This window comes from Helobdella robusta (genome assembly GCF_000326865.2).
Source record: "Helobdella robusta unplaced genomic scaffold HELROscaffold_4, whole genome shotgun sequence".
Taxonomy (NCBI): Eukaryota; Metazoa; Annelida; class Clitellata; order Rhynchobdellida; family Glossiphoniidae; genus Helobdella; species Helobdella robusta.
In genome coordinates, this window is record NW_008704902.1 from 2,398,337 (window position 1) to 2,418,131 (window position 19,795).

At 30.9% G+C, this 19,795-nt stretch overlaps 2 protein-coding genes across 2 annotated transcripts; both read left to right on the forward strand.

Annotated features, from left to right (window-relative positions):
• Positions 1 to 699: 699 nt before the first annotated feature.
• HELRODRAFT_162286 (hypothetical protein) lies at positions 700 to 9,085 on the forward strand (the record flags this gene model as incomplete). Its single annotated transcript, XM_009024533.1, has 12 exons — positions 700 to 731; positions 868 to 991; positions 1,576 to 1,714; positions 2,427 to 2,618; positions 2,719 to 2,806; positions 4,783 to 4,942; positions 6,723 to 6,775; positions 6,921 to 7,008; positions 7,479 to 7,698; positions 7,859 to 7,979; positions 8,352 to 8,458; positions 8,895 to 9,085. The coding sequence occupies 12 exons, from the start codon at positions 700 to 702 to the stop codon at positions 9,083 to 9,085; spliced, it is 1,515 nt and encodes a 504-aa protein (XP_009022781.1).
• Positions 9,086 to 9,798: 713 nt separating this feature from the next.
• HELRODRAFT_162287 (hypothetical protein) lies at positions 9,799 to 19,684 on the forward strand (the record flags this gene model as incomplete). The annotated part of the gene is made up of 24 exons (XM_009024534.1): positions 9,799 to 9,874; positions 10,634 to 10,795; positions 11,172 to 11,242; positions 11,705 to 11,801; positions 12,030 to 12,211; positions 12,518 to 12,612; positions 12,766 to 12,916; positions 13,342 to 13,431; positions 13,687 to 13,997; positions 14,186 to 14,271; positions 14,513 to 14,711; positions 14,787 to 14,883; positions 14,998 to 15,141; positions 15,404 to 15,481; positions 15,772 to 15,849; positions 16,479 to 16,567; positions 16,640 to 16,837; positions 17,161 to 17,215; positions 17,510 to 17,581; positions 17,881 to 18,148; positions 18,503 to 18,613; positions 18,681 to 18,843; positions 18,982 to 19,146; positions 19,570 to 19,684. The coding sequence occupies 24 exons, from the start codon at positions 9,799 to 9,801 to the stop codon at positions 19,682 to 19,684; spliced, it is 3,153 nt and encodes a 1,050-aa protein (XP_009022782.1).
• Between the last annotated feature and the right edge of the window lie 111 nt (positions 19,685 to 19,795).

Here is a 19,795-nt window from a genome sequence, read left to right on the forward strand (position 1 = left end):
TTAACGGACAATTTAGCATATGCCGTGTAACCCATATACAATATTTAGGTTTACAATGGAATATGACTCATTGACAGCACTAAGCCTTTAAAACCATAGTTAATCGATCAATTTTGTATAATTTAACGTTTATACGTGCTGCTCACTCTATTCGCGACGATTCAACATATTACATACAAACCGCCGTGCGCATCGTAATGTTGTTTTGAAAGATAACTTTTGACGATGTAATCATATGTAGATTTCAATTTGCAATGTTAGAGAAATTTCAATATCATTAAATTTCATTCGTCGTCTCGTCCCATGTCTTCATTACATATCTGCGGTGAGTGTGTTAATGATCTAGATTTGATAAATTTAAAAACATAAAATTACCAAGTTTGAAACAAAAAATGATTGTTAAAATAACAAAATGGTAATGTCAAATGGTGAACGCTATACTTTTTATTAACAAATTTTGTACACATATTCCAGTTTTCCAAGCTGAAATCGAAGAAGTATCAGGTGAAACAATATTTTTCATTTTATTTGAATTTGATTTTTCATTAATCATCGATAATAATACAAATTAATATTATTAACACATAATAAAAAATGAATTTATATATGCACACAACATAATACGTAATGAACTTAATTCTTTTTAAAACTTTTCTCTTATGAGACATTATTGAATATTTGTAGATAAGCTAGCTAGTTATGTTGTCATCAAAGTTGGAAGACACGTTGAAGTAAGCGAAGCAGTTGAAGGGAGACCATGGCTAAATAAAGAATTCATCATGTAAACTTTCAGCTTAATTTTTATGTCCATATCCAATAAATTCTCAAATTGGGAAGTTAATTTTTAAAATTTATCACACGTTTTAGCAATGAAAGCGTGTTTAAGGACGAATCGTTTGTAGTTGTTGAATTGTGGATTAAAGAATTTCTGTCGGATAGACTGATAGGGGTTTCGTTGATACCGGTAAATGATATTAGAGTATCGAATGAAGTTTGTATGGCTTTTTGTTATATTTTCTTATTAAAAATTTTAATACATTAATCAGATCAACTTTTGCATGTTTAAAATTCTTATGTATAAATGAAAGTAGTTTGCATCTAACTGGCTAAATTGAATATTGGCTTTTGAATAGTTTATATATGATATTGATTGTATTGGGCCGATTTATTAATATACAGGTTTTACAAAAAATAATGCAACTTACCCAAGAAATTTTATAACATTTGCAAAATATTTTACAACATTTATAATGCATTTATTCTCAGTACAATTTGTTATATTTCTAATAAGACAAACTAAACATGTTTAATTATAAATTTGTAAAATATTTTGAAAAAGTTGTAAGATATTTAGGAAACGTTGTGAAATATTTGAGATATGTTGTAAAATATTTAGTAAATGTTGTCAAATTTCTTGGATAAGTTGTATTATTTCTCGTAAAACCTTTAAAGAGATATTCAACCGGTGACTCAAAAATATACTGGAATTATTTGTTTCTATCATATATTTATGATAATTTTTATAATTAAAGTTATTTGATGAATATATTATGAAAATTTGTTTCCAAAATTTAGAAAGCTGATGGAGAGAAAGTATTTTTACATTCGAACTTATTATATGAAGGCGATAGGCCGATTGGAGTTGATGGTCTAACCAAACACGGACTTTGGTTGGATGCAAGAGTTAATGTGGAAGATCATAACAATCCAGAAGGTTTTTTTTCTGTTTTGAAATAGTTTCTCAATAGTGTCTGCGCATGTCAGCACCTATTTAAATTATTCTTTTAATTACGTAGTATCGTTTTTAAACGTTGGAAGTTAGACAATAAAAAACTGTAAATAAAATATGTCACGCTTGATAACAAGATGGAAAATTAAAAAAAATAGCATATTATGAATAATAAAATATGACACGGAGGTTGGAGATGTGGTATTTGCCATATTAGGAAGAACTTCATCTTTTCTCATAACCAGCCAATACTGAAAATCATTAACAATGCTTTGTCGTTGTTTATTTTAATTTCGACCTTGATACTGAGATACATTTGTGTTGTTAGAAAGGTAGTTTGTTCTTAACCTGTATATCAAACTTCATATATAAGTTTTTAAAAAATATATAATAGCACTGAGCTAATTATACATTATGAAATTATTAAAGTGATATGATGGGTTGACATTAGTTGATTGTAATGTTTAAGTTATGGAAAAGCAAACATTTGTGGTGCGGTAAAAAGCAGATTAAAAAATATGAAACAAAGTACTGTACGAATTGAGTTTGTATTAAAGAATATTGTACTTTTACGATTTGCCGACAATGACATCCAGCTGATACATCTGTTTTTCTTCTTCTTTCTTCTTTCTCGTGCCTTATCCTTTCCAGGACTCAAAGCCGTAATTTAGCATAGGAAAAATGTAACACCTTACAGTTGATACACCGTACATTACAGAAAATATAGTTGGAATTTCAACGGTTGAAAGAGAGGCTGGCCACGACGTAAAAATGATTGACCCTGATTGCTGCTATTCAAACGAGGAGAAGAAGTTAAATGATGAGGATGCTCATCCCAACATTGAAATTAAAGATGATGATGGAGACAAAAGACTTCTCACAAACGGAAGTAAATAAAATAATTATGAATGCAAATTTAGGTTAAATTGTAAATTTTAATAAATTTTGTAGGTAGCATTACATTACGTCTTACACAAACACACGAACAGTTATGCACATCTATGCAGACGACGAATTCGAAAACGCGGATGAAAGCAGAGATTCAAGGAGTGAACATACACCGTTATTGGAAAGCATGTTAGTTAATTTAATGTGTATGGTACTGCAATGGAGTTTTCAATTATAAACATCAAACTTATATACCGTTTAACAGTTCGTTTTGTCCTTAACGCCACAAATACGGAATGTACTTTGTTATTCACCACCATGCATTATTATATATGTATATATGTATAATTTTTTTTTCTCTACTCCAGTGACAATACCGAGTTTGTGGATTGCCGGTTGAGGAGATCATTCATGAAGTCAAACACTTAGTAAGTTGTTGTTGTTGTTGTGTGTGTGTGTGTGTGTGTGTGTGTGTGTGTGTGTGTGTGTGTGTGTGTGTGTGTGTGTGTGTGTGTTCATAACAAGCTTTTTTCTGTATTTTCGCTTTCATTTTCATAAAATATTTTTTAGAACTCTTTCAACCAATTACTTCACTGAAAGTTAAAATGTGTGAATGTATGTTTAAAAAACACCCATTAAATTGAAAAAGATTTTTCTTTCAAAGTATGCATCTTGTCAGCCCTGACACAATCGTCGCACATAAACGTGAAGTCTTTTCGTTGACTTAGAATTTCATTATACTATTAACGTTTTAATTTGCGGCATGTTGTTCAATTAATGTTTCATCTTCACACATGTTTGGTTTCACTTTCATATAAGTTTGTGTAATTTTATGCTAGTTCATATTGTTCCGTACAAGTTAAATGTTTCAAATGCACTTGAGTCATTACATATAAACGACTAATCACATTTTTCATCCAGTTTAGCACTTCTTTTCTGGTTTGTTTCTAAATGTTAAACGTTTGAAAGGCAAAATTTTAACATAATAAAAACTATGAGTTTAGCAAGTATCTGTGAATATCTTAGCTTGTAGGCTTTTTACAAAATAATTGAATTTACAAATATTTAATTTCAATAGTTTTGATTAAAATAAAAACCATTTAATCGGCTCAATAGGAATTTAAAAAAAAATTGTGACATGAAGTCAAAATATCATTAAATTACTCGTTTAAAATTATTTTAATTCAGAGTTATTTATGGCTGCTTAATGCTTGTTGCTTCGGTATGTAATGAATATTTTTTTCAGTAGATAACGAGGGAAGGTTTTGAGTTTGGCTCGCTTCTTGATAGTTGACAAGAAACATTATTATATAAAAATATTTTAAAAATTATTCTTGCACTGATATGTTTACTGCTTTTTTGATTCCGTTTTTAGTACTTACAAACAACCAGCAATTTGTTGGAATTATTATTCTGATTTGTTGGTCGCATGCGAGTGTAACAAACGCATTTGCTGTCTGACTACACGGGTCTCCAGCTTCCTGCTAATTCAAAATTGAATCGAGAATTGTTATCTTCAATGAAATGGAGAATGATTGTCTGAAGAACTTTTTTTTTCGAACGACTGATTTTTAAATCTTTCAGGTCAAGATATATAAATTTTCGTCTTACTTTTCGAAATATAACCACATTTTCAGGCTATTAACTCTATGAACTGATGTTGAACATAACGTTAAAAAAATTTAATTTAAATTTTTCATACATTAACAATTTTTTATTATTTTTATTAAACAACTTTTTCAGGTATTATTGCAAAAATTGTTTTTTCTGACTGGAATACTGCTTTTTACAGAAATAGTTTAATTTATTGATTGCTAAATGAAGCTTGCATGCATTAATTTTGGGAAATATATTTGATAATTCGATTTATTTTAGAATCGCTACATTATAACATAATGCTTATATAAATGTTAACGTTATTATTCTATTCATAAATCTGTATACAAGGTACATGTAATGTTTAAGACGCCTGATCCTGCGTAACAGTGACTGTGTTCGAATTCAAACAAACCCCCTATCACATGCATTGGATGGGGTGTAAGAATTTTTCCTGTTCACATGCCCTGCGTGTGTTTAGGTGCTTTTAAGAATTAATTAAGAAATTATAGCTAATATTAATAGTGATAAGCCCAGTTTTTTATGTAATCAAATACAAATTTTCACAGAATAACAAATTCTATTTTTAACTTTGTAACATGGATTAAAAACGTCAGCAAGAATATGAAGCGTGCATCGGACAGATTTGAGAAGTCTCCTTCCTTGGTATCGAAAACCAAATGGGTGGAAGCTCTGTCGCTTGTTATCAGCAACAACAACAACAACAATGTAAGTCGTCGCTATTTACATCTTTTATTAATTTGTCTACATGCAAGTTATCAACACAAATTATATGTTTCAATTTGGATAAAATTATTTCTAAAAGCTTGGTGCAAAAGTAACTTCAATTATGAAGCAAAAAGGATTGTAATTCAAGACTTAATCAATATATTTAAAAAGCAATCTGTTGTTTTGTGATTTAATAATACGTGATAATATGTGTAGAAAGACACATTCATTTGTTTGAAGTTTCAATTGATATTTAGATAGGATATTTTTACTGCGATATCTGTCGACAGATATTCTCGTAACCTTCATAGTGTTGCATCTAGAGTTAACTCTTTTTAGAAAACTTCTATTGATTTTCGGCTAATCAATAATTTTAATATTGTTTCGGCGTTTCAAATGTGATAAGTCATTTGTATTATTCGTAACATTGAGCTAACTTGTTGTAGTTTTTTTATTGTTTTTTTTTTTTTTTAGATTTGATTACGTCAAAAAGTTAATACTTCTTTTAAAATTTTTTTTGTTCATTTATTTCCTGATCGTTATATTGTTATTTGGTTAGCTATACAAATTCATCGGAGCCCAACAGAAATGGTAAAAATTTGAATAATAACTTCTGACGATTATCGGCAATGTGATATTTCAATTGTTGTGCTCCGCTGACTCACTCATGCATCGTTGTTGCAGTCACCATTATAATAACACCTGCGTGCATCAGTTCATTGATTTCTAATATTTCCATTGTGAGGATGTTCTTGTCGCTGAAACAATATTTCATATCGTTCGTGCTGTGTTTTCATTTGAATATACATTGTTACATCATCGTCATCATCATCATCATCATCATCATCATCGTCATCATCGTCATCATCGTCATCAATATTATCGTGACTTTTTTCTTGGGAAACCAACGAAAAATATTTAATCATTCTCAAATATCCGAGCCAACGTAATTTGCTGAGCATAGTTCCAATTAGAGATTATTTGTTCTATTTTTTTTAAGATTTAAAAAATTTTTTATATCCTAACACTTCCACATATCCAAGGCATACACTCTTTTTCTATGTTGATCGCTCCTTATCATGTGCTCTTTGTGCTAAATGACAATCTCAGTGTGTCAAGCAATTTTTCAATATTTTCTAATATTTCAATATTTATTAATATTTCAGTATAACATGGTAGCATACGTCCTAACACCACTGTTGTGTAAACTCTTTTTTTTATTTGAAATAACAATCAAATTCGTAGATAAAAACGTAATTTTAAAACCAAAGTAGAAATCTAGATTAAAATTATTTATACAAATAATCTTATTTATTTACTAAATTACTTTAACTAATAATATCTAAGCTTCTACCTATCTATTAATTACAATTTCTCTAGCTTACCTAAAATTACAAAACTCAAAGAGCCCAATTCATTTGTCAATCGGCCCCACCCCACCACCTACATAATGCCTTGGGCTCAAACTAAATAATAATAATGTAAAACTTAATAATTAACTTACCTTTCGATACGCCTACAATGTTTTGTTTAATTTAATTTTAATTTCCAAACTGGTTTTTGAAAGTGAAAGGAAAGGCTTGCAAATTAACATCAACAAAACAGAGTGTAAAAGCAAAACCGCCCCGATCTGCTTCATAATCTGGCTTGTCCTGTATCTCTCACTAAAACTTATTTGATAATTATAGTCTTTAGACAATAACTTGAAATAATTAATTAATAGCAATATAATTTATTTATGTATTGGTCTTATGTTTGTTTGTATACATTAAATTCTTAGGAAGAAGAGAAAGAGTTGGACAAATTGAATATTTTAAAATTCACTGTTGACAAGTTCGTTTCAATTTTTCAGTCATAATTTCATATTATACATTCGTTTAGATATCAACTGTTCCATGAGAGAATATTTTAATGAAGCGTTACAAAAAACTATATATTTAAATAAAATTTCCAAAAATATTTTCAATGAAAAATGAAGAATGAAAAGAAAAAATCAGCTTTACAGTAAAATTGAGCCGACGCCAAACCTGAAAGTTTCAAGAAGAGGCTCCATATTTACGGGACAGGTGCCATCTTTGATTTTTAAACGACAAAGTGTTCAAGACATTTGTGCTAGTCGCATATTACTCTGTCATCATTTGCTGTTTGTTAAGTTTAATATTGAATTGTTCAGACAAACCTGGTTGATGCGAAACAAATTTTCACGACTTATTGATTCTATTTTCCAGCCGCTTCCAAACCAGGTTACTCTACCACCGAAATTCAATCGAATGAGTTCTGAAAATAATGAACTGGTTATTTTTTAATTTATACAATTAAATATTAGTAACACGTACACACACAAACTCACACGCGCCCGCATGCACACACGTGCACATACTTTTAAATAAAAATTTCAGTAAGAATTAGCTATACATCAGTTCAGACGAAAATGTTTACATATGAATTAAAATAGAAACCTCTTATAATGTCATATTGTTTGTTTTGAAGAGATAATAACTAGCATTTTATCCCAATTGAACATGCCACGTAACAGAAACCTCACGTCTATAAGAAGACATTGCAAGCTATTTTGTATCCAATGTCCAACTCGAAGCCCCACCAATTTGTACCATTGACGGCCAGCACCCCGACATTTTGTTGCGAATGTGAGGGTCTACTATGGGGTATTGCCACGCAGGGAGTCAGGTGCACTGAATGCGGCGTGAAGACACATGACAAATGTCGAGAAATGCTTAATGACGACTGCCTCCAAAGTTGGCCATCATATAAATTTCAATCGGTCATTTCATGAATTTCAATCGGTCATCTCATGAATTTTAATCGATCCTTTTTGAGCCCTGACAGTTTGAAAACAAAATTTAAATTTTAAAAAGTGAACACAATAATAATTGATTGTTGAATGTGAATACGAAGAGGCCGCCGAGAAGAGTAGCAAGGATGGCCAGGAAGACAAGGCAAACAACATCATCAACATCATGAAGGACCTCATGGAACAAAGGGTTCGACAACACAAGAATTTGTTTGAATTTTTCAGGTACTGATTTCATTGCGTATTTTATTATTGCTTGATGTTTTTTATTTAGTCATTGGGTCTTTTTTTGGTAAATTGTAAAATCAAGTGTTCAAAAATTGGAAGCGGCATTTTTAAAAGCTTTTAACAAAATTTTAAAAATGAAGTTTTCGTTAGAGCTGTTGAAAATTTAACATTTTTACTTTTTTATCAGAAAATAAACATGCACTAGTACAAATTACACTTAATAATTTTCTCAGTAAAGTTGGAAATTTTTTTTATGAAAGAATCCATTGAAGCGACGTGGCTAAAAAACAAACAAAAGTAAACACTGTCATCAATATTTACAAAATAAATAATCAATTATATGTGTTTGCAAACCTCAATCTACCCCAGGAAGGTCTTCAATGTTGACGAAACTGAGCATGAGCAGCAGATTGACTCGGCCAAAAAGTTATTGCTTGCGGGCACTTCTAACTGGTGTGCTAAGTTAGCTATCACAGGTGAGTCTGTGGCTTTAGTTTGATAGCTGCAGTTGTTAATTTGCTTGAAAAATTAGTTGAATATGGTCGAATGAAATTCTTACAGGTTTTTTTGTAACATGCAGAAAAATTTCATTTTTATAAGTTTGATTTTGAAAATTGAAGTATTTTTGACTAATTAGAAATAAGTTGGTTTTACATGGATCAACAAAAGACTGAAATTGCTTTAAATTTGATCTTGATCACCTTAATTAGGACCAGGCACTTCACCATAAAACCATCCACCTACTTTATCCTTTTGCTAACATATTTTTATTTATTGAAACGACTTTTTTTCATAATCTGTGATCTCGTTTATATTTTGTATATTTTAACGATAACATTACTAACCCACTAACGGCTTTAATGTATTTTGATTTCATTTTTTATTTTAAACAAAACCCACCTCCATTTGAAGTTGTATGCGCTCAGGGACTGGCTGGAAAAGACAAAACAGGAGCCAGCGACCCTTACGTGACCATACAAGTTGGGAAGAGTAAGAAGAAGACATCTACAGTCCTCCAGAACTTGAATCCAACGTGGAACGAGACTTTTCACTTGTACGTTGTCTTCAACGATACTCACGCATTTTGTTGCTATCTTGCTTAAAGCATTCAATTTGCTATTTCATCTCATTATAATCTCAATTCACAAGTTGCACTTTCTAAAAATAGTTCTACTTTTCTGATTCGAAAGTTTAATTAAGGTTTAAAAAAGTTTGGAAAGTGTGTTTTATTCTGATCTTCAACGGTAAATATTTCTAATAAGAGATCATCAAGTTCATTATTTTATGTATATTTTGTTTTATAATTTGAACGGCCACGGTTGTCTGCTCAATGTTTTTTCCAAACAGTGAATGTCACAACTCTACCGACAGAATCAAAATCAGAGTTTGGTAAGATAATTTATTATTTATTTTGTTTTAATTTGTTTTAAGATCTAAAACTAATTCATATATAGATTTTTTCCATTTAAATATAATCATTAATTATTGTTCTCTGGTCTTCGTTGAAACATAGAATACAAATTTATGCGTAAAAGTTAATAAAAGAAAATTTCTTTAAGTTTGGATGGGTCAAATTAAAAAATGAAGGAATGAATGTTATTTTTTTATTCTGTTTCATTTTCTAAACGACTTCTTGAAACTTAATTTAATAACAGGGCTTACACTTTCCCATTAACTAAATATTTATTTAAATGCTTATTTATACTAGTACCGTATCGTTATATTTTATATTGTTATATTATATTTTATTATACTATATTATAGTGGAGACGAGAAAAACTTTACATATAAATTGAAGCAAGTGCTTGATAGAGACATGCCCAACGAATTGGGTCAAGTCTCATTTGAGGTCAGAAATCTCAACTGCACTTCTGACCTTTGGTACAATTTGGGTTTGTTTTAAAAAGAACATCAAATAAAAAATATTAAAATTTATTGACTCAATGTTATGCTTTTCGTAAAAAGCTTTTAGACAAGGCTGTATACTTGTTTGCATATTTTTATCTGTTCTGGGATGTGTGTCGCAGGCAACTTATTACAAAATACATCCATTGAATTTACTAAGACAACGCTAATACGTGCTTCATATCTTTAAATTCGTATATATGGAATAATAACAAAATTTTAGGCGATATATAGATATGGTATACCAAAACGAAAATAAGTACGTACATAAACACAAACAGTGATATTGAACAATTTGACTGGCAATTGAAAAGTCACGGAATGTATGTTAAAAATACATTTGCTCCATCTTGTGCTTAGTGTGTTGGTGGCTTAAATGTGCTTTTGCTTCTTGTGATCATTTTGTAACTAAATTTGCGCTTCAATTGAACTCGTTGGAATATTTAAAAATGTTATTGCCTTATTTTCGGCAGAACGCAAACCACCATACGTGAAAAAAATGTAAAGCAGAAAACAAAAATTAGATGGTTCTCTGGCATTGTCGTCAATACATCGAAATTTTCGATCATTTCATTTTTTGTTCTTCACTTTGTTATAAGTTTGCTCTAGAGTTTGAATAAAAAACTTGAAAAATTCAAAAACGACTTTCAAATATGTTCAACGAATCTAACATAGTTTAGTTGTTTTAGTTGTTGGTTATAGTTTGAATTTTAAAAACCATTTCATATTAATTGAGGATGTTAAAGGAGGAGGAACTGCCTGTTATTTAATTGAATATAGGGACGAAGATGATGATTTGAGATCGCTCATCAAGTCGAAGTTTTCATCAGAATCTGATGACTTTCTCGGTCAGGTGATCATTGAGGCCTGTACTTTGGTTGGAGAAACTGAGCTGTGGTACTCACTTGGTTAGTTTATTGATCCAACATTCATTCAGCTCGTGTTTGACGGTACCGAATTATGAAATAAGTTATTATTGTAACGTGAAGTAACATGAAGTAATATTACAACATAACTGAACTAACATAACATAAGCTAGCATAACATAACAACATGACTCAACGCAACATAACACTGCGCAGCACAATATGCCTCTGCTGCTATCTGCTAACATTTAAAATTTTATTCAGTTAAGGTGGCAGCCAAATTAAGTTTGTATAGACGAATCTCGTTTGATCATTCGCTTTGATGTGACGTCGTCCAGCTCATGTAATAAAATTTGAATGCAGCTTAATACGCGATTGAGTGATGAGAGCTAAAATCTTTAAATTATTTTTTTATAAGCTGTAACTGCCAGTATGTCGAAATCGGATGAAAAATATTCGACTCCGGCCCCTCAAAAAATCCGACTCAGGGTAAAAATTTCCAACTCCCGATTCCGATTCTTGGTTCCGAACTCCAGAAAAATTTTCAACTTTTGTATCATAATTTCACTTTATTATCACTACTAAATAAAAAATACTTTTAAAACACTAAAAATCTATCGATGTAATTGTTTTTCCTAGTAAAATTACTTTATTTTTATGTTTTAAAACATACTGAAAAAATTATCAACTTTTAAAAAATCATAATTTCACTTTACTATCACTACTAAACAAAAAATACTTTAAATAACGTTTAAAATCAATTAATGCAATTGTTTTTCTCGGTAAAATAACTTTGCTTGTATTAATATGTTTTACAACATACTGAAAAAATTTATGTGATTTCACAATATTAGCATTTGTTTTCAGCATTAAAGACGATTGCGTATCGGTACAAATATTTTTTCTTTAAAAAACTTTTTTTAAAAAAGAAACAACATTTTCTGGCTTCAGAGCCAAATAAAAAAATCCGACTCCTACTCGGCCACTAAAAAATATCTTACTTCGGCCAAAATCTTTGACTCCGACAGACTCCAACTCCGACACTCTGGTAACTGCCCAAAAATCTAGTATACGATTAAATACTTTTCATTTGTGTATATTTCATTTCGTAAGTGTAAAAGTGGGTGTTTCTTTTGTTCATTGTTATTAATGCTTTGGGTTATGGTGTTCATTTTATATAACCCACTTTAAAATCGCTTTTTGTTTTGTCATTTTCTGTTTTTTATTGAGCAACTTTATTTTCAAGTTAAAAAATGTGAAAATATTTTTAAAACAGAGAAGCGAACTGATAGGTCTGCAGTTTCAGGTGCCATCCGTCTCAAAATATCGGTTGAGATCAAAGGTGAAGAGAAGGTTGCCCCGTACCACGTGCAATACAACTGCCTTCATGAGAACCTCTTCCAATACCTCCTGGACAACAACGGCACATATTTTAGGTTGCCCACTCCTAAGAAATCAGTAAGGATTAGACTTTTTATCGCATATTAGTAAATAAATGAAAATAAACAAAAATTAATAAAAAATTAATAAGTGTGCGTGCATGTGTATTAAGTTCCGTTACTATAGTTTAAAATTAAATCAAATCAACATTTTGACGGTTTAAAACATTGTTTCTATTGAGTAAGATGTGTAAAACTAAAGAAGAAAAATAAATAAAAGTGTAAAACGGCTAGTTAATGGTTTTCTAAACAAAAAATTATAAAATTTATTTCAAATATGCGTTAATTTACCTACTCTTTTTAAGTTTTTTAATTTTTTCAATAGGATGATTGGAAGGTTTATTTCGACGCACGATCTCAGGAAATAGTTGATGAGTTTGCGATGAGATATGGAATCGAATCAATTTATCAGACCATGCTGTTAGATGCTTTCTATTTTTGTTTTTAATTCAAGTGGTTCGTGAACTTTTGTCTCATAAATCCAATAACAATCAATTTATGTACTGTTTATCAATATAATATCAGTCAAACAAATGACGGACATTAGTAAACATGTTCAACTGCCCATGTCAGGCAGTTCTCCTGCTTGTTTCCACTATGCAAGAAGCCAAACATCGCTGCAGTGCTGAATAGTTTGCTAACAAACATTATTTCATTCTACGCTCACAACTCTTCAACAAACTCCATAACAGCAAGTGACAGATTGAATTCATCCAATTTTGGAGTTGGTTTTTAAATTTTTGGTTATCAAATTTTTGATTAAGTTTGAAGATGATGTTATCAGATATTTTCAATTGGAATTATGTTTGTAAGGCTAAAATATTTTTTAATATACATAGTTATCATTTTTTGTTTCAGAAAGATAAGTTTGTTCGAATTTTGGACCAGTTGAATAATTCGTTGAGAATCGATTTATCTTTATATCGAGTGAGTTCATTTTCATTTCATTTCGTGCAAGTTTAATTTTTTTTTGGTGTTGCTTATCTCCCATTTACGATTAGTTTAAATTTTCATCTCAGTTTTTGCATGCATTCAATTAGTTTCACTAAAAGAAAGCACTGGCCGAATGATATAATTTGGCGTAAAAGACTTATTTTCAAATAATATTTTTTTATGAATTTAAAGTTTCATTCAATAAAATTTTAACAGACGACATTCTCGTCTCAAGACGAAGATAGGTTGGAAGATCTGAGGTCATCTATCAAATTATTAATCAGCATTTCAAATTTCAGAACCAAGGTTTGTCGTTTCTTATATATGGTGTTTAATTTCAATCTTTAAATATCTTTTCGTTTCTCTTCATTTTTCTCATAAACTGTTGAATGATAAAAATTTGAGTAAACTTTTTTAGAGCTTGTGACGTTAAACAACAAAAACTAGTTGGTTCGAGAGAATTTTTTATTTCGTGTTTAACTCTATCTTCAAACTTATTGAGTTAGTCAACCGTTTACCGGTATTAACAAATGAAAAACCGATCGACAACTGGTTATCCAGGTGCAAGAATTATCCAGCCCACTGAAAGTATCCGTCATAATATCGGACTGCGTGAAAGCCTGCATCACTTCATCTTATCAACACATATTCAACAACTGTATCGAGTTGTACGCCAAGGAATTTGAATCCGACTCAACGAATGCTGACCACGGTCACAACAACAGCACCCAAGAACAACAACAAAAACAACAACAACAGACTGATGAAGGTCCAGGATGTACGAAGCATTTATCATTCTGGATGAAATTGATAATGTTGATGATATTGACGATCGATGAGGATATCAACGTCTACTCCAATGTCTTTGATCAGTATGTCTGCTTTCCTATCTAATTACCAAAATGTCGGAGTCTATTTCACCCGACTCAGACTCTCTTCTAATTACTCTCTGATGATAATTATTATTGTTTATTCTAGAATAATATTTGAAAAATTAGTTTAAGAATTTTATTATCATTTGTTCATTAGTAATACAATTATTATTAACCTGCATTGAAAGATTTTTTGACGACTTGAACGTTGGCAACATCAGCGCAGTTACTCAGTGGCAACTCTTCTGCCAAGATCTCAAGTTCCTTCTTGAAGGTCAGCATCGATGAATCCCACGTCTCACGCAATTGCTGTTTTTTTCTGCCGTTTAAATTTATTAGGAGTGAGAAAAAAATACAATTGTGTGTTAATCTATTTAGGTTGTGTTGAACCATGTTCAATAATTTTATCAAAAGTTTACTAGCAAAATATTATTGATGGTAATAAAATTCTACTTCTTATCTAACATATAGCGGTTTGTTCAATTGTTTAATTTCTTCGACCAAATTTGTGACAGATCATTGCAAGGAGACACATTGTGCCACGTCCGATTATGTGAACTTGCACAACAGGGTCAACAGCTTCTACGACAAATTCATCGCAGTACTGCCGGCGTCCTCTCACTTTGAATGGTCCTCAAGGAATGCCAAAAATAACGAAATTGATGGGGAAGTTGATGAGAACGAAGATACGTCAACAATGCCTTCCTTTCCTTTGTTAGTCATTACCGTCATCGTCTTCATTATTTCCACCATATCTTTAAAATGTTATCGTGATTTAAAAATTTGAAGATGGTTTGAACATTTCATTCAAAAGTGGTTTAAAGAAAATGACGATGCCTCAGTTGCTCTTGCTAAAAACGCTTATTTGAGAGATAAAAAAGAAAAAGTAATGTTTTAACCTTGTTTTATAAATGTGTAAACACCCAAAAGCTTTGTTTTTACTGATATTCAACAACTTATTTATTTGTTTCTATGAAATTTATCAACTTCCCCATGTTAGTTTCCTAAAGCATCTCCTCCTGTCCTCTTTTCTTGTTCAGTGACGGACGTCTTCACGCAGCTGAACCAATGTTACACAGTTGTGAGCACCCTCATCAAACCGCATGCCTCAACCGGACTCAGATATCTCATGGCATTTGCTTCTGTTAGTTTAGAAAATTCTTTCTTTTTTATACTTACATGCATTCAAATGCTTCTTTTTTTGTTATGAAACATTCCGGATGTACTCAAATTTTTAAATTATTTTTTTTCAGTAGATAGTGATTTATTAATTTGTTAACAGGTTTAGGTGTCAAATTACCATCATGTTGAAATAAAAAAACAAGACATTTATCATTGTATTGGTGTTTTAATTCTTAAAAAATATTTTTTAACTTTTCAGAGATGTTTGTTACATTTTTTAACAGACAATAGAAAATGTTTTGATGTCTTACTCCAGCAACTTGAAAGAGGATTTCCCATCTTTTTGCAACGATAACAGCATAGTCAGTTTTAAATTTTACTTTCCGTATGACTTAGTTGTTTTTTATTGAATGACTCTGTCAAACGATAAGTTGCTTAATTATCAATCATTTTCAACTAGCTGAGCTACAGAGATTGTAACGCCAGGACCACTTATACATAAACCAACTGTACGATCTAAATTGTAATAGCGCAAAATTTAGAATTCAGATGAAATTTATCGCGTGGTCGTTAATGTAGAATGTTTTATAATTTCAATGAAATTAGTTTATTTAGCATTCTTACGTTTGGCAAAAAATGAACAAATTCTTAGAGTTGCAGATTAATGAACAACATACAACAACTAAGAATTGAACTTGAAAAGATTTTCCTCATCATGGGTGGTGATAAGGTGTGTTTGTTCGTTCATTTTTTTGTCGTTTGCTTCACTGATGTTTTATATTTAAATGAAGCCTATACATTTTTCAATTGCGTAAAACGAAAGCAGTTTTTGGATAACAGTTCAATATGGAATTTTATATTCTATATATCAGTGAGGCTACCAGAAGCTAATTTAGTTGAAAAAGTTTCTATTCAAAGTGAAATTGCAATTTCCGAGTTCTGCCGATTTCAATCAACCACCTTCAACTGAATGGATGCACGATAATACTTGTTAACAAAATAAAAAACTTAGTCATAAACATCTGTTTGCATCTACTCCTCTTTTATTTAACCTCTAAATGCCCTTGTTTCGTTCAACTGGACATGGGATCTTTGACGGAACGTTTGGCGTAAGCATTCACAGCGAGGCCTGAATGAACATGTCTTAAAACTAAAACAATTTACTTTGGTTTTTCAACAACAGTTATTTATTTTTTTTTAAAAGATAGCCAAAAATGCAATTTTCATAAAACAGGCTTCTATTTTTTGACTTTAGAACTTCGATTTTGTTTTTATTTTAATTGTACGTTGTGTTAATCTCTTGAAAGTTGTTATAATCAAATTTGATTTATTTTTTATTATTCAACAAATAATGAACAGATGAAGGCGCAAGTTGTTTTATTTTTGAACGGCGTTCAGCAAAAATTGAGTTCGGTGTTGGATCAGACAATTGCCATATTTTGTAACAGGTGAGTTGACTCAATATTATCCAATTCACATCATATGTAACTAATATTGCCTTCACTTCAAATCAAAACTAGAATCATTCGACTCACGTCTGCACAACATTTTATCAGTTTGACGCCATTTGTTGCCGAGAAAGTAACGGAGATGAGTCACTTGTTGGCAGCCGTTCAGGGACAAGGTCAAATATTATTATCACAACCGAGCCAGAAAAATGCCATCATCAACGAATCAAACAAGACACTCAGTCCTTTGATTGATTACTTAGATGCAAAGTTTGTTGCTCATTTCAAATAATAGTAATAATAATAATAGTAAATTTTTAAATGATCAATGATCACAATTATTTGCTTGCTTATATAAAACACAATTTTCAGCATAAAATTATAAAAGCTTTTGCAGTAGTTTTACTAACTTTTTAGTGTAATATAATATTTGTTTGAAAAAAATGAACTGAATTTAAATATTTTTAACAGACGCCTAACATTCCAGCCATTTAACATAACTTGCCAATCGTGAAAATTCATCAACATAACCACATTAGTAATTTATAATTTGCATCAAATTGAACTTGTTTTTCAACTGTTTAATTTTGCAGTCTTGCAATATTTGCCCAACTTTGTGAAAAAACGGTTCTTAAAAGGTTATTAAAAGTAAGTTTTCAGTGCCAACAAGTTAATTTTTGAATAATTTTTATAATTTAGAAATACATTTTTTGTTAAGAATACGCTTACTTTTTATCATTAAAATATTTTTATAAACGTTTTATATACTTCATGTAGTCGAAGTCGACCTCAATTTGTCAACTTTTCACAGTTTAAAGTTTAAATTTAATCAATCCTCTGCTGCTGTTCACTGCGTGTGACGTAGTCCGGTTGAAGTTACAAATGAATCAGATTTTTTAAGTTTCAAATGCTCGTTTATTGTTGCAAAAACCAACCATCCAGGCGTTGTGGAGAGTTGTGATGAGAAAGTTGGAAGTTCAAATTGTTCTTCCTCCGGTGCAGTCCAACAAACAGGTAGGTACATATCACATGTTTTTTTGCTCCTGAAATTGAATTTTCTTTATTGGATATGAAAAAAAACACAAAACCTCCTAAATGCTCCTAATGATATTATTCTGACTTTAGTCAATAATGTGACATTAGCTTGTTCATAGAAAATAATTTTTGATAATAATTTAATAGATCTTATATTTTTTTTTAGAACTTTTTCGTATTTCAAAGTTTTATCCATTATTAACATATTTAAAGAAATTTCTGGAAATTAACTTTTGGATAGGTGTGGCAGTAATTAATTTATTTAACTAACCGAACAGTCGTTTCCTGAGCTACCAGTTGATTTGCTGTCTCAGATTCAACAAAAACAAACCAAACTAGTTATAAACTTGTCTGAGAAACAGCGGATGGTTTTAGAAATGATTTTAGACACATTGAAACAATTTTTCTGGGCTAATAACAACGGCCTGAAAAAATCTTTCCTGCAAAGAGATTTGAGTTATCAAACCCTTGTCAACGCTCTTTTCATGTACACCCAATCAACGGATATTTTGATCAAAGCTTTCGTTGAGTCTCAATCTTGCCAGGGTAAGATATTTTTTTTAAAGATGTCATGAATGATGCAGCTCTTTCCGTGATGGGAATGTTGCTATATTTATTTTGACATGATGTCTATTTACTTCATGCAATTCTGCAATTCTTGAACTGACAACAAACTTTTAAAATACAACGTCCAAAGTTCAGATAACGCTAGTGAAATGCTCATATAAAAATTGAAGTTTTTAAAATAACATAAATGCAATTGATTATCTCAAGCACATTCTAGCTTCATACGTTTCGAATTGAAAAATGAAACAATTATTGTCGATAAAGATTACGATAGAAATCAAATAAATTTAACAGTTGGAAAAAAACGTTTTTAGTTGATATCTTGATTTTCAGTTCCGGACAGATTTCCAGACGACACTCCAAATGAGAACTATGGTATGCTGTCCATGCAGCTGGACTTCTTCACCCACCCTGCCACTGGCGACCACAAAATCACAGTCAAAAGTATTTTCATTTTACGTACAACTCTTCAATGATTTTATATTTGGTGATATTCAATTTTCGACAACAGTAGTGGCAGTGGCAGACATTGTGTGGAACCAGAAATCTTCCAATATTTTCCAGCCGTTCTTGAAGCTGCACATGCTGGGACCAAACATGGCTACTCGAAGAAGGGTCGAGTCGACCAAAGTGAAGAGTGGCCTTTTCCCAAAATTTAACGAATCGTTCACTTTGTCAGTAATATGTTTTTTGTTTTTTAAATAATTTTCTGCCGATATATTGCAAAACGTAAATTGTTAATTACCAGTGAAAACTCTGTTACGTTTTGCATTTAATTTTTTATTAACTCTTTTAAAATTTCATTCATGCAGTTTTTTAGATAATGAGTGTGAACTTGAGTTTTATGAGCTGCACATCTGTCTGAAGGATTATTGTTTTGCCAGAGAGGATAGACTCATCGGTGTGTCAGTTTATCAATTGAGAGATATAGTGGATCAGCAGAGGACCAACTGTTCTTCCTGGCTCTGCTTTAAAAGGTTCGCTTAATTATTTTCTATCATTGCCGTAAAGCTGCCTGTTTTGAAAGCAGATGTATGTAGTTGGCTTAGTTGGGGTGCCACTGTTCTCCGTCCCTTAAAGAAGCCGCTGTTCAGTGGCCTGGTTCGCTTGCACAACAGTCTGACCATTATTCATTATATTGTGCTTTTTGCATACATTGTCATGTGGTTGTGAAAACTAACAATACTATTATTATCATCAGTAGTAATAATAGTAATTATGAAAAATATAAACTATAGACGACAATAATAACATGATCGATTTAGCAATGATTACAAAATTTAAAATTTTTAAAAGAATGAGTTTTTATAAAATGAAACTGATCATAAAACGCTAATGAAAGTGTCAAATAGCCAAATTAATAATAATTAAACTGTTTGAATGTGATGTACATCATCCAGATCCGTGTACGTGGACGAGATCGGCTACATGATCCTCAGAGTTCTCTCGCAAAGGACCAATGATCAAATCGCAAAAGAATTTTTTAAATTAAAAACGGAAGTCCGATATTCATGATTTTTTGCTGAAAATTTATTTTTACTTCAATCACTTGAAGCTGTAAATTTTGATTATTAATATAAACCTGCAAAATTCTAATAATACATTTTTATATGTGAAACTTTAATT